Consider the following 14,574-nt stretch of genomic DNA (forward strand, 5'->3'; position numbering starts at 1 on the left):
ATATAAGTAAAGAAGCTATTTATAGTATTAGTATCATTGCTTTTTATTATATAAAGTTTTAAAGTTATATTAAAGGAGAAAAGATTGGCTGGATTGGCAACTGGTAATTGGCCCGGTATGTCAAAAATGTTACTGTCAAAATAGACGAGAAAATCCAAACAAAAATGTTTCCTTAATAAGAGAAAATGAAAAGGAATTTGAATTTACCATAATCTCTTATTTAGTGTTAGTGCAACTACAAATCAAATCGTAATAAAACTTGTATAATGTACTGTTCTATGTTCTGTTACATAAATATTATAAGGTAATATTTTTTCTAAGTAGGGTAGTTTTCGCACCGATTTTTTATAAAAGAAAAAAAACTAAAGAGTAAAGTTAAATGATTCCAAATGCAAGCAATGGGCGGCAGTAAGCACTGGTTTAAAAATACTATAAAATAATTATAATATTAAAAATATATTTTTTTTATATCTTTTCAGGTGTTATTGTCCCAAGAATCTTTAGGTCAAAGGTTCTCAAAGTTAATACAGTGTAACCAATATCGAATATAAGCAAAAATGGCGAAAACAAAAAATGTTACACAAGTTGAAGAGAGCAAAATAAAACGGAAGACAAAATTCAAAACTAAACACTTTCCTTGCATTTACTGCAAGAAGGTATGTATTGTTTTTTGTAAGTAGAACCCCTTTGAACTTAACTATAGCAATTCAATTCAAAACATTTATTTGAATTTGTAAATACAGCTGTTACAATAATATAAGAATATCACTTCTGCCTTATAAGAAGTGTTAAAGGTGGTAGAATCCTCTGTGGTTCGACTCTGGTGGCACCACCGCCACATCTATTTCGTTTATAACAGTGTTAAGTGCTGCTGTGTTCTGGTTGGAAGGGTGTGTTAAGGGACACATACTTATCAGAAGCAATCCTACTTAGTCCTCAGGGGTAACGTTGCATCTGTGGCCGACCTCAGGCAGAAATCCAATCTTATTGAAGATTGATTACAGATGTCAAAAAGCAGCAGTAGCCACTGACCATCAGATGAACTGCATGCTCGTCTGCTACCCCCATAATATAAAAAATGTCACGTTAATCTCTACTTATCCGGGATTGATTACAGATGTCCATACGGCAGTAGCCTTACCATCAGGTAGACTGCATGCTCGTCTTCTACTTTATTACACAAAATCTTCTATATCTCCACAGACATTCTCAGAGAAAACCTACAGAGATACCCACATGACGCTCCACTCCAGCGCAAGACCCTTCGCCTGTGACCTCTGCCCTCACACAAGCAAGACTAAGAAGTACCTCGCGAAACATGTTAAGGTATGTACGACAATATGAATCATCATCAACCCATCACTGTCCCACTGCTAGGCACTGGTTTCGTTTCAGAATGAGGATTAGGCCATAGTCCACTGTGCTGGCCAAGTGTGTATAGGTAGACTCCACATACCTTTGAAAACTTTTTCTTTAGATTTCTCTGGTATGCTGGTTTCCTAACGAAGTTTTCCTTCACCATTTAAATAAGTAATAATTAATGTCTATTTCACACATAATTGAAAAATCAGAGGTGCCTGTGCTTTGAACCTCAAACCTTGATAGAAAGGCCAAGTTTCAACCACTATGCTGTTATTGCAAATATGACCTGAAAGGTGTGGTAAGGAAGACATATATATTATTCTTAGGCGTCCCAGCTTAGTCCTCAGGGGTAGGAATATCTTATCCTATCTGGGGTTGATTAAAGTCGTCCATGGGCGGCAGTGGACACTTACCATCTGGTTGACTACATGCTTGTCTGCTACTCTTATATCATAAAAGAAGTTTTTTTATATATAAACTTCTTTTTTCAGGTCGTACATAAGCCAGCGTCCAAATTCAAATGTGAATACTGTGATAAAATGTTTCACTACAAATCCATTTTGGATAAACACGTGGTGGTGCATACAAGTGAGTTTTTTTTGTTACATAAATTTTTTATTCGATTGCAGAGGGTAAGGTTTCTCGGACGTATGTATGTATGTCTCATTCTTTGTCATGCTGCAGCACAAGCGGCTTGACGGATTAACATATGAGGTGTCATTGGATTCGTCTAAATTGTGGGACACTATGTTTTTAAGTAATCACTAATAGTCATTTATTATGTGTATTTCATAATTGCACACACAGGCAAATACACAAACACCCAGACCCAGAAACAGAAACCTTAATTCATCATTTAGATATCTGTCTGACTGGGGATCGAACCCGGGGCCCTCTGCGTCAAACTGTTATGGAGTCTGCTCCGTCAAAAGAAGCTACAAAAGTTTCAAAAATAATATCAATCTGTATATTTAAAAATCAATTCGTGTTCGTTTCGTTAGTCTCGCTAAAACTCGAGAATCACTGGACCGATTTGGCTAATTTTTGTTTTAAATTATTTGTGGAAGTCCAGGGAAGGTTTAAAAGTTGAGTAAATATGAAATATATTTCATAAATAGTTTCTGAGGCGGTTATAGTTTGCCGGGTCAGTTAGTTATAAATCACTGTCGTATGTACATCTGTACAACTCCATATAGAGCAGGTTCTACCTGAAGCCAATCACATGTCGCCACGTGTGCACTAAGCTCACCTCATATGTAAGTTAGTCACACCCGCACACCGACACGCTGGACTGCTTCACGATAGACATATGTGACGGTGGTACATCTTTATAGTCCGCGCCAAACTGCTAGCCCGCTCTGAAGTTGTTGCGAGCAGGTGTAGTCATACAATTTGCTATGGCGACGCGATTCATTTCTATATTCAGAGCGGACTAGGAGTTTCACGCGGACTATACGCTGATTAAACCATCTTTTATAACGTTTATTTATGAATATATAAAATTCTCGTGTCACAATGTTAGTCACCGTACTCCTCCGAAACGGCTTTACCGATTTTCACCAATTTTTATATGCATATTCAGTAGGTCTGAGAATCGGCTACTATCTGTACTTTTCAAACCCCTTAGTGATAAGGGTTGTTCACCCTTGACATTTTTTTATTTATATGGCAACACAACGTTTGCCGGGTCAGCTAGTTTAAGAATATAGTTCCTTATAAACAAAACCTTGTAAAAAAATTATACTATAATCATGATACACATATATCAATTAAAGTTACAACACCTTACCTAAATTTAGCTCTTTACTACATGGTTTCCTTCCTTATGAATTTCTTTAGAGATTTATTATTTACACATACGTACCGCGTGTTTAACTTTATTTTTCTTTTAAATGGTTGCTTATTCATATATCACATGCACATGCTGAAGTCATATAATAAAGTATATATCTATGTACATAATATTATACATACAGAAACGAATCATAACCTAACAAGGACGTCTATTCCTGATATTATTATTAATGGATAATAAGGTCTTACACAATATCAAAGAATTGGACAAATTACACATAGCACGCGCTTTTGAATGTGACTGTTTAGATCTAAATAAGCAAATCTGTGTAAATAAAAATGATTTTACAATTATCTCTCAAAACATAAGAAGCATATACCATAATTTTGACGATTTCTTGCTGTTATTTTCCGAATTAAAATTTTCAACAGATGTTATTATATTGACTGAGTGTAGGCTTAGCACTAGCAAACCTATACCCCAACTAAATAATTACCATTCGTATAAAACAAAATGTCAGTTGAACCAAAACGATGGGGTTGTTATTTATATTAAAAAAACGTTAAAACACCAAGTCAAAGAAATAAAATTAGCACAAGCGTCTTGTCTCCAGCTGGATATCCTTAATAACGTTATATTATGTATCTATCGATCGCCGTCATATAGCAACATTGACTCCTTTATTAGTTCACTTGAAAGTCATTTAGGTACTCTATGCGGGCAAAATAGTATTATCATTGCAGGGGACATAAATATAAATATCAAACCCAAAGATCTTGAAGTATCTCATGAGTACAAAAATAGGATCGCATACTTAGGTATGCTGGCTAATTATGGTGTTCTTCCCGGTCATACCTTACCTACTAGAGAAAATAATTCATTAGATCATTTCATGCTAAAAATAAATAATAAAAAGTTGTCAGCTTGCATTGCCATAATACATACTTCTATCACTGATCACTACACAACACTCTTAGTTTTATCTAAAATAAAAAATAATGTACATTTAACGAAAACGAAAACTATTATTGACTATGAAAAGGCCATTGCACATTTTAAACGTCAGAGTATAAGTGAGTTATTGTTTTGTAGCGACCCAAATATAATAACAAATAAACTTATTAATTTCTTGGCTGAATCTTTAAAATCTCACACAACAATTGCAACGATCCCTAACAGTAAACGAATAATTAAACCATGGGTAACTCCTGGTATCCTACGCTGTATTAGAAATCGAAATAAATTACAAAGGCTTGCTCGTAGGGATCCACATAATGAAATTCAAAATATAACGTACACACGTTATAGGAACTATTGTAATAACTTGATTAAAAAAGTAAAAAGGAAATATGAAAGGGAGATATTCGCCAAATCGATTAAAAACAATAAATTACTTTGGAAACATATAAAAACAGTTACTTACTCGGAACAGTCAAAACAACACAATACAGAATTAATAAATATTAAATCATCTCCTTCGGCATCAGTAAATTTTATTAATAAATATTTCATTGATATTGGTTGGCAACTGGCAAATGAAATAAAAAGTAGACTAAATAATAATCAATGTAGTTTGACATATAGTGTTACTATTTCTCCATCAAATTCATTTGTATTACTCGACACAGATATAAATGAGGTAAATAGCATTCTAATGAATTTAAAAACTGATAGCGCCCCAGGATGGGACAACATTTCCACCAAATACTTAAAAATGGTTAGGGAGGATGTTGTCCCTATCATTACTCATCTTACAAATAGCTGTTTCAAACAAGGAATCTTCCCAGATCTACTTAAAAAATCTATTATAACTCCTATACACAAGGGCGGGGACAGAGATGATATTAGTAACTACAGGCCTATATCTGTCTTACCAGTCATATCAAAAATAATTGAAAAATTGTTAAATAATAGGTTACTAACATACTTAAATAAATATAACATTTTATCATCACACCAATATGGCTTTAGATATGGTAAATCTACAGAGGATGCAATTGCATTTCTGTCCTCATTAGTCGTAAAAAATCTTGACAGCGGCAAGAAATGTCTGGCGGTATTTCTAGATATAAAAAAAGCATTTGACACCGTTTCCGTTCCTATACTTGTGTACAAACTGGAAAAAGTAGGAATTAGAGGATCTTCATTAAACCTGATTGAGAATTATCTCTCAAACAGAAAACAAAAAATTAAGCTTGAACAGTATACTAGTGAAGATTTGTCGGTAGAGTATGGCGTACCTCAAGGTAGTGTGCTAGGGCCTACTCTATTTTTGCTCTATATTATTTGTAACCTTAAACTTCAAAATGCAGAAATTATATCTTATGCAGATGATACAGCTATTGTCTTTACTGGGGATACGTGGAAAGAAGTTAAAAATCTTGCGGAGAAAGGAATGGTACAGGTAGCTGGATGGCTAAATAGCAACCTACTTAGCTTAAATACTGCTAAAACTAAATATGTATGTTTCAGCATTTATAGTAATACACAACCAATAGAGGACTATAATATAAAAATTCATGAGTGTGAAAATTATGTCAATTGTATGTGTCCTGTCATTGAAAAAGTTACAAATATTAAATATTTAGGTATCATAGTGGATCAGAGACTATCATGGCATCTGCACATTGAACAAGTTATAAGCCGAACTCGTAAATTAAACTGGATATTTCGTAATCTCAGGCATATTGTTCCGCGAGATTCGAGGAACAACCTTGTTTCAAATAAACTCTTAAATAACATATATATCGCTTTGGTACAGTCAATCTTAGTGTATTGTATTACAATTTGGGGTGGTGCAACTAAAACTAAATTTATCCACTTAGAACGTGCACAACGCGGGCTGATAAAAATCATGTACTTTAAAAAGAGAAAATTTTCTTCCGCAGAACTTTATCGTTTAAGCAACCTACTTTCGGTTAGGAAGCTATATGTGCAACATACTGTAATAAAAAAACATAAAAATATTTTTCCGTAAAGCTGATAACAAAAACAGGAGAAGGAATAAGGTAGTTCCTATTCCTCAAACCAAAACACTATTTGCAGATATGCAACTAGACAAGAGATCATCTCTCCTTTATAATTTAATTAATGATAGGCTAAAAATACATGATAAAACAAAATATGAATGCAGTAAACTTGTTACTAATTGGTTAAAAACCCTTACTTACGAGGAAGTAGAAAATCTGATACAAGGTTCAATTACATAGGAAAAATAAATAAATAAATAAATAAAATAACACACACACACATACACACACACACACATACACACACACACACACACAACTCACACACACATACACTGTGTAATACTTTAAATATTTATTGTATCCAATGTTTTTCTATGTGCAATGTTGGTAGAGCGGGGCTCACCTAACACAAGTAAGTAACATTGCTTATCAGGTGGGCTCCAATTACTTTATATATAAGGAAAACATTGTAGAGAAGTAAATAAAAAATTTTTGATTTTTTTGATTTTTTTTGATAAACTTTTATAGATATGTTTTTATTATTACAGATTCAAAACCGAATAAATGCAAGGTTTGCGGCAAGGGATTCAACTCTGGGTACTCGTTGTCTGTTCACGTTTTAATACATCAAAGTGAGTATTGAGTTTTCTCATGTACAGGCATAGAGCGTGTCAGACACGTGTCGTAGCAGACAAAAAGTATTCCTATACAATGTGTATTAATGTAGTTGTGCGTGTTACAGTATTGTATATAAAATATGATGTTGTCTGACACGACACGTGACTGGCACGTTCATTGTCTGGATATATAAAAGGTGTCTAAGATATACGTAGGTTATTTCAAATTAAACTCTAACAAAATATAGCCATCTTATTTTTGTGTGAATATAAAAGTGAAATTTGTGTGTGTTTGTGTGAGTGTAGTAATATATTTATAGCACACTTCACAATTTTAAAGGTTTAATATCCTTAGTTAGTGTCCAAATACATACACAAACTTTAAATTGTATAGATGCGTATCTATTTTGAATCTGTACTTATTGTCTATAGTTTTTCCAGTCCACTGCTCTGTTGTCTATGTTCTGTTGTCTATTGAGTTATTAGTGAAAAAATAAATGGTGCACCAAATTAAGAAACGGACTTTTGAATATAACATAGAAAAAACCAAATAAAACTAACAAGACAATCAAACAGTTAGTACTAGAAAATGGAAAGGGTCTTACAATGGTAGACTTGTTCTTATTAATCCAAAAAACAAAAAAAATTTTTTTTTCGATTTTTTAATGAATTTAGTACTACATCCTATGACCACTAGTTCACAAAAAATATCACGTATAGTACGCACGTTTACAATAAACTTATTTACAACACAACAACTCTAGATAAATACGTGCGTGTCGAGTCGTCGACGCAATCCGAAGGTTCGACGCACTGTCCGAAGCTTTCGACGAATCTGAAAATACAACATTCATTAGTAAATACATGAAAAAGTTTACTAGTTAAATTTACATTTTACAAGTTACACAACCCATAATTCCCCTATTGCTTGGCACTGGTTTAATCAACAATTCATAAACCGAATAAATAAATAGACTTTTTATGGCTTACATACGTTTTATAGACACTACCGACTTTACATACATTTTTGGGATTTACATTAAAACTTCTTTATTTAAAAATCTCAAGATTTTCTTCGCTCACCATATAGTAAGTGATCATCAATCCTTTACGGTCCCACTGCTGGGTACTGGTCTCCTTTCGCAGTGAGGGGTGTAGGGTATAGTCCACCGCTGGCCGAGTGCAACTTGGTAGAATTAGGGGTATAATGGGACCTTTGATGTGCTGATTGTGGATAGTTTATTTTTGATGACAGCATTTTTTGATAATATTGAAGTAGCGAACGAGAATGCGGCCACAATTAAGCAGTGTAAGACGCTGCTGAGTTCCGTTTTGAAGGGTGTGGTAAGGGAGACAAACTTTTCCGAGGCGTTCCAGCTTAGTCCTCAGGGGTAGCGGCGCATCTGTGGCCGACCGCAGGTAGGAATATCTAATCCTATCTGGGGTTGATTACAGATGCCCATGGGCGGCAGTAGCCACTTACCATCAGGTGGACTGCATGCTCGTCTGCTACTTCTATAATAAAAAAATCGTCGTACGCTATGCATTCGTCCGCGGTCCCGAAGGCGTCTGCCTACAACAGGGCTCCTCTCTATGACCCCATTACTCCTGAACTTACTACTACGTTGGAAAAACTTAAAAAAGACACAAAGTTGCTATCTATAAGGCTATCTATTACATACCCAGATCTACAATAACACCCAGGCAGAGATATAGTCAAACAGTGTTTAGGTTTCAGCGTTATTTTGTCAGGATTCTCGTGACCCTGATGCAAATGTATCGCCTCTCTCAAATATCTGAGTAAATTGTTCACGTCGAGGATATCGTGGCGTAGGTCTGTGTTCTTGCCGATTATCTTTTCTAGAAGGACCTAGAAGTGACCGGGCTTTTAGCAAGATAATTGAGGAGTTTTAGGATTTTCTAGAAGGTCCTAGAAGTAATAGCTTTTTACCTTGAAGATTGAGGATTTTTAGCAAGAGTGTTGAGGATTCTTAGCATTTTCTAGAAAAAAAAACGCTTATTACACTCACAGCCCCACACTAGGATTCTCTGTATCGTGGGTGCTATGGACACACACAGAGACAAATACACAAACACCCAGACCCAGAAACATAAATCTAAATTCATCATTTAGAAATCTGTCTGGCCGGGGATCGAACCCGGGACCCTCTGCGGGTCAGACCGGCATGGTGACCGCTCCGCCACGCGGGTCGTCAAAGGAAAAGATCTAGAAGGATCTAGAAGTAATAGGGGTTTTCTTAGCATAGGGGCCAGTCCACCTGAAGGTAAACGGCTACTGCCAATGGCCATGGCAGATGCGATGCTAGCCCTGAGGACTAAGTTGGAATGCCTCGGAAAAGTCCATCATATCACATTGTTGTGGCTACAGCTCCCCATGGACATCTGTAATCAATCCCTGATAAGATTAAAGACCAAACTGAGGTCGGTCAGATGCAAGGTGGTAAACCCTTATCTTGTTCGATTCTGGTTCTGCCTAATAACAACCATGTTAAGCTCTGCTCTGTTCTAGTTTGAAAGATATGATAAGGTAGACATATTTATCCAAGGCATTCTAACTTAGTCCTCAGGGGTATAAACGCGTGTGTACCCGCAAGTAGGAACCTTATGTTATCTGGGGTTGATTACAGATGTCCATACACAATAATAGGTCTCTGGCATTGGCAAGGATGTTGTATCCTTCAACCCAAGCCTATCAGCGCTTAGTAAAGCAGTAATAAGTCAGAAATATACTGTATAAGAATGAAGAGTTCCACCACCTTTACTATTTACCTCAGTCATATCAATGGTGAACTTATATTGACTCTTCACGTACGTATTCAACAGATTGGTCATGATTTTCAAAAAACTGCCCTCATAATTCGATTTCCTAGTACACTTCTTCAGCTTTGCAACTAAACCGATCTTCTTGTATTTTGTGCACCCAGTATTCTTTACAGCTGTTTTAATAAGCTTCATTATATCTTTGTGTAATTGTTTATCATCTATAGTTTCGTTTTTATGTTCAAAATTAGTAATACCGTTGTTCGGTTTATTAAGCTTTTTTATAGAATTAATTCTTCTATTGTTTTCATGTTTAAGTTCTTTATTCTTAGTATTTATTCTTTCAATGTCTATGTTGTTTGAAATATCGTCTTCGGTTAGTAAAGTTATACTATGGTAGCTGATAGTAGTCAATTCGGTTTTATGCTCGTTTATTATGTTTTCGAAATCCATTTGTTTTAACCTGAAAATACGAATTATTTTCAAATTAATTTATTTGAAACAATATTTTGGACTCTATTTTTTATATGGGAGCCTTTTCTTTCTTTACGAGGGGGTAACCTTCAAAAGGTACCCGACGACATGGGAGCGACGCCGGGTTATGTGGGATTTTTACCGCACTAAAACCTTCCCCCGGTGGCCGTCCTGAATGCTTGTTGGAGAACTCCGGTATCTCCGACGGAATACAATCGAAGTCTATAAGAACACACAAACATCCACCCATCCTAACTAACTTTCCGCTTTATAATATTAAGGATAGGGATAGTAGGATGGTGATGCCGTCGGAGTTAAATCACAAAGGGTTCTACCAGTTTACAATAAGAATAGCTTAAAAACGTAGTATTTTTTACCTTTCGATAGCGCTAACAATACTTTGACACACAACTGGGCAAGAAAACCCGAGGGGCATCCAGGGTGACGCGTTTGAGTCCTGACAATAAACTCTGCCTTCTGAAATATTAAATACAAGCTTTACGCGCTTTCAAATCAAATCAATATATTTGTATAAAGTCATTGTTAGTTGCAGTGGCGGTCTAAGTTCGTCGGGGGCCCGGGGCGGAGTTGAATGGAGGCCCCCAGTGTAAAAAGTTGATTTAATTTTTACAAAATTATAAATGTGTCATAGACTTATTCGACAAATACGTATTTCATTGATGGGATCTTTTTTTCGGTGATTAGAAAAGCCCTCAAGGCCCACTAGCACCGGTGGCACGGGATGGACCGCCACTTAATGAAAGTCTGCTCAAAATCAGTCCAGCCGTTTCGGAGATTAGCCATAACAAACATACGGAAAGACAGACAGACAAAAATTTGATAAATGTTTTATATAGCGGATAGTAGGTCGGTAAAAAACGAAAACAAGAGGTAGAAGAGGTAAAAGAGTTATTTATTTACACAACACACAGCGACAGTTTAACGGTGGTTAGTTTAATGGTGTTCACTACACAAAAAGCAACGGATAACGGTAACTATTTTACAATACACTCGTGAGAGACACTACGCGTGTGCGCGCTTAAAGGATTCGTCGGCCACACTGGGTGCGCGCGCGCTTTTTTCCCGCCCCGCGCCGTCCCTTCGCGCGGGAAAACGGCGTGGTGTTACCAACATTACGGGTACTCTATTATTTATGAATTATTACACATATATACCTACATTTACAACATTAAATATTATACTTATTTTAATTTTATTTTATTTATTTTATATAAGGTATCTCGCCAGGCGAGCCGTTTTAACTGTCGTTAACATTCTGCCCCTCAGTGTCGTGACTACGACACTCATTACGAAATAATAACGCTAAACGCGAAGCTGGACGCTTCTTAACCCCTGTTTTGGTTTTAACATCCGCGACTCTTACCCTACCATCAGCTCCGGGATAAACTTTTACGATTATGCCCTTAGGCCAAACATTGCGTGGAGAGGTAGAGTCAACGGCCACCACGAAATCTCCAACTTTTAATTGGTCACCCTCGCGATACCATTTACTTCGTGGCACTAAGGTAGGTAAGACCTCTTTCAGCCACCGTGTCCAAAAGAGGTCTGCCAAACGTTGGGCAAAACGCCATTGCTTTCGCAGGAACTCGTCACTGCCATCGAAGACTCCTAATTGAGGTAGGTTTGAAGAAGAACCTAACAAAAAATGATTAGGCGTTAAAGATTCTGGGTCCCGCGGGTCTACAGAAACGTGAGTTAAAGGTCTGCTATTTATCATACTTTCGACTTCACACAGGAAAGTATTCAACGTCTCCTCTTTAGGTGCCCGTTGTTTTAACACAACTCTTAAGGCAGTCTTGACGCTTCGTATAAGCCGTTCCCAGGCGCCCCCCATATGTGGACTGCCAGGAGGTATAAATTTCCACTGTACTCCTTTATTAAGTGCTTCAGATATTAAGCTTTGTTGATTAGAAACCACCTCTTGATACGCTTTTTTCAACTCGGTATTAGCTCCACGAAGGTTAGTTCCATTGTCGGAGAACACAGTGTGGGGCCATCCTCTACGAGCGGCCATTCGGCGCAGCGCCATGATGAGAGAATCCGTCGTGAGGGAAGATACTACTTCTAAGTGTACAGCTCGCACGGTTAAACACGTAAAAAGAACGCCGTACCGGTGATGCCTTTGACGGCCTACTGCTACTTCTATAGGGCCAAACAAATCCACACCACACATTGTGAACGGTCTCTGACGTTGAGTCAACCTGCACTCTGGTAAATCGCCAAGGCGTGGTGGTCTGGGAGAAGCTCTTTTGAACTGACATATCAAACACTGTCTGGCAACAGATCTGATTGTGGGCCGCAATTTAAGCAGCCAATACTTTTGACGCATTTCGTTAACTACCATCTCGTTACCCGAATGGCTTGCATTCACATGGTAATGCTTTACTATAAGTCGAGCTATATAGTCTTTGCCATCCAAAATTATGGGTTGCTTGGTTAACTGGTCTACACCTTGCGCATTTTCAATTCGCCCGCCTACACGCAAAATATTATTTTCATCTATTATTGGAGTAAGTGTTCGCAAACGACTGTCGCGGTAAATTTCTTGTTTACACGTTAATAAATTTATTTCCGTTTGAAAAGATTGTGATTGCGAATAACGCAACAACAATATTTCGGCTTCACGCATTAAATCCGCGTTAATACCGTTAATAGATTTATTTTTAAATTTTTCAACACTCAGTAAAACGGTAGCGGTAGCACGCAGTAACCGCAGCCAGCTGGAGAACCGGCTCGGGTCCGGCACAGGTAAGTCGCATCTTTTATTACTTTGAATTACAGTATTTACTTTTTCTAATATTTCATTACTAATATTGTTTTTTATTTCAGGTTGTTGCGGCCAGCAGGAGGATTGCTGATGTAAGAACGGAGGTCCGGAAAACCACACCGAATCGCTAGTCAATACGTAGTTGCTACTTTTGGTTGCTAGGTCGGCTACGTTGGAGCCGGTAGGCACATAACGCCACTGGTTTGTTCTACTGTACTCGTCGATTTCCCCGAGTCTGTTAGCAATAAAAATTTTATAAGTTCTACACTAGTTTTTTATCCAATATAACACTGTTGTTGAATCAGTCCAATAATATATTGAAGTTGGACGTAAACGATGCTCCCTTTTAATGCTCTCCGCTAATTTACATGCCAATACGGCGCCTTGCAGTTCGAGTCGCGGTATAGAAACCGACTTCGTAGGAGTAACTTTGCATTTGCTAGCGATGAACGCGACTCTAACGCATCCATCGACAGTTTGTTTGCGCCAATACGCGACGGCTGCATACGCACTCGGCGATGCATCGCAAAATATGTGAAGCTCATACACTGACTCGCTGTCGCTTGTATTCATAGTATCGCCGCGGAAGTACCACCGCGGTATTCTAATATTATTAATTTCTTTAGCCTGTCCTATCCATTTCTTAAACAAATCATAAAGATCTTTATCAAGTTCGTCATCCCATTGAATGTTTTTCTTCCACGTTTCGCGTATAAGAATTTTTCCATTGACAGTAAATGGTGCTAAGTATCCGTGAATATCAAAGATGGACATTACTATACTCAATGTTTCACGTTTCGTTGGTATCCTTTTAAATAACAAAATATCTTGAACTATACGTTTAAATGACAAGTCGAACGCTAACATATCGTCACTCGGGAACCATAGCAGTCCCAGTGTCCGTTCCGGTTGATTGTCAATATTGAACCTTATGGCTTTGCCATTAAGAGTATCTTTAGGAATATCCGATAATACAGAAGGCTCATTGGTTAACCATCCGTGCATTTCAAATCCGCCTTGTTTTTGAATAAATGAAATATCTTTAATAATTTTTGAAGTAACATTTTTATCCGAAAAACTATCAATATAATCATCCATGTATTGGTTGTTTTGTATCGCGTGAACAGCGTCTGGCATTTGATCCTGGAAACGAGAGGCGTTTTTGGTCTGGTTGATGTACTGAGCTACAAACGGCGAGCAATTAGCCCCAAAGATAAGTGATGTCATAGCGTATTTATTTACTATATCACTATCCTTCTCTTTCCATAAAAATCTTAATGCATGTTGGTCATCACTTTGAATTTTAATACGTAAAAACATATCTTTTATGTCGCCTATTACGCCTATCGATTGTTCGCGAAATCTAAACATTATTCCGTACAAAGAATTTAATAAATCGGGCCCCTGAAGTAAAATATCGTTTAGTGAAAAATCGTTGCATTTAGCAGCTGCGTCAAACACTAATCTTAACTTGTTTTTGTTCGGGTTATCGACCCCGAAATGCGGCAAATACCATATGCGCTTAGATACTAAGTCAGTACATTCGGCATCACTAAGTTTTCTCGCATAATTATTTACAAGTAAATGATTAATACGATCCCGGTACCGCAATTCAAACTCCGAATCAGATAACATTTTACGTTCGATGGATTTAAGTCTTTTTAAAGCTGTAGGATAAGAGTCCGGCATCACAGAAAAATCGCCCTTCCACGGAAGACCCACGGTCCATTGTCAGATCAGATCAGATTCCAATTGAATCGAGTGAAAAAGAAAGACGTATTAATT

General features: G+C 37.0%; 2 protein-coding genes across 2 annotated transcripts in view; one reads left to right on the plus strand and one right to left on the minus strand.

The window, feature by feature from the left end:
* Positions 1–112: 112 nt before the first annotated feature.
* LOC140755684 (uncharacterized) overlaps positions 113–14,574 on the plus strand; it is a 32,318-nt gene continuing 17,856 nt past the window's right edge. The window contains exons 1-5 of the mRNA XM_073090999.1: positions 113–304; positions 480–656; positions 1,204–1,326; positions 1,854–1,950; positions 6,678–6,761. Of these exons, the coding sequence (XP_072947100.1) occupies positions 558–656; positions 1,204–1,326; positions 1,854–1,950; positions 6,678–6,761 (403 nt within the window). The 5' untranslated portion in view covers positions 113–304; positions 480–557. The remainder of the gene's footprint in view (positions 305–479; positions 657–1,203; positions 1,327–1,853; positions 1,951–6,677; positions 6,762–14,574) is intronic.
* Positions 7,446–9,911, minus strand: LOC140755678 (uncharacterized). The gene is made up of 3 exons (XM_073090994.1): positions 9,537–9,911; positions 8,429–8,616; positions 7,446–7,581 (listed from the first exon to the last, which is right to left on the minus strand). Exons 1-3 carry the CDS (start codon positions 9,720–9,722, stop codon positions 7,491–7,493), a joined length of 465 nt encoding a protein of 154 aa, XP_072947095.1. The 5' UTR covers positions 9,723–9,911; the 3' UTR covers positions 7,446–7,490.

The sequence above is a fragment of the Epargyreus clarus genome, unplaced genomic scaffold (assembly GCF_041222505.1).
Source record: "Epargyreus clarus isolate Ecla_fem2 unplaced genomic scaffold, WU_Ecla_fem_2.2 ptg000033l, whole genome shotgun sequence".
NCBI classification, from domain to species: Eukaryota; Metazoa; Arthropoda; class Insecta; order Lepidoptera; family Hesperiidae; genus Epargyreus; species Epargyreus clarus.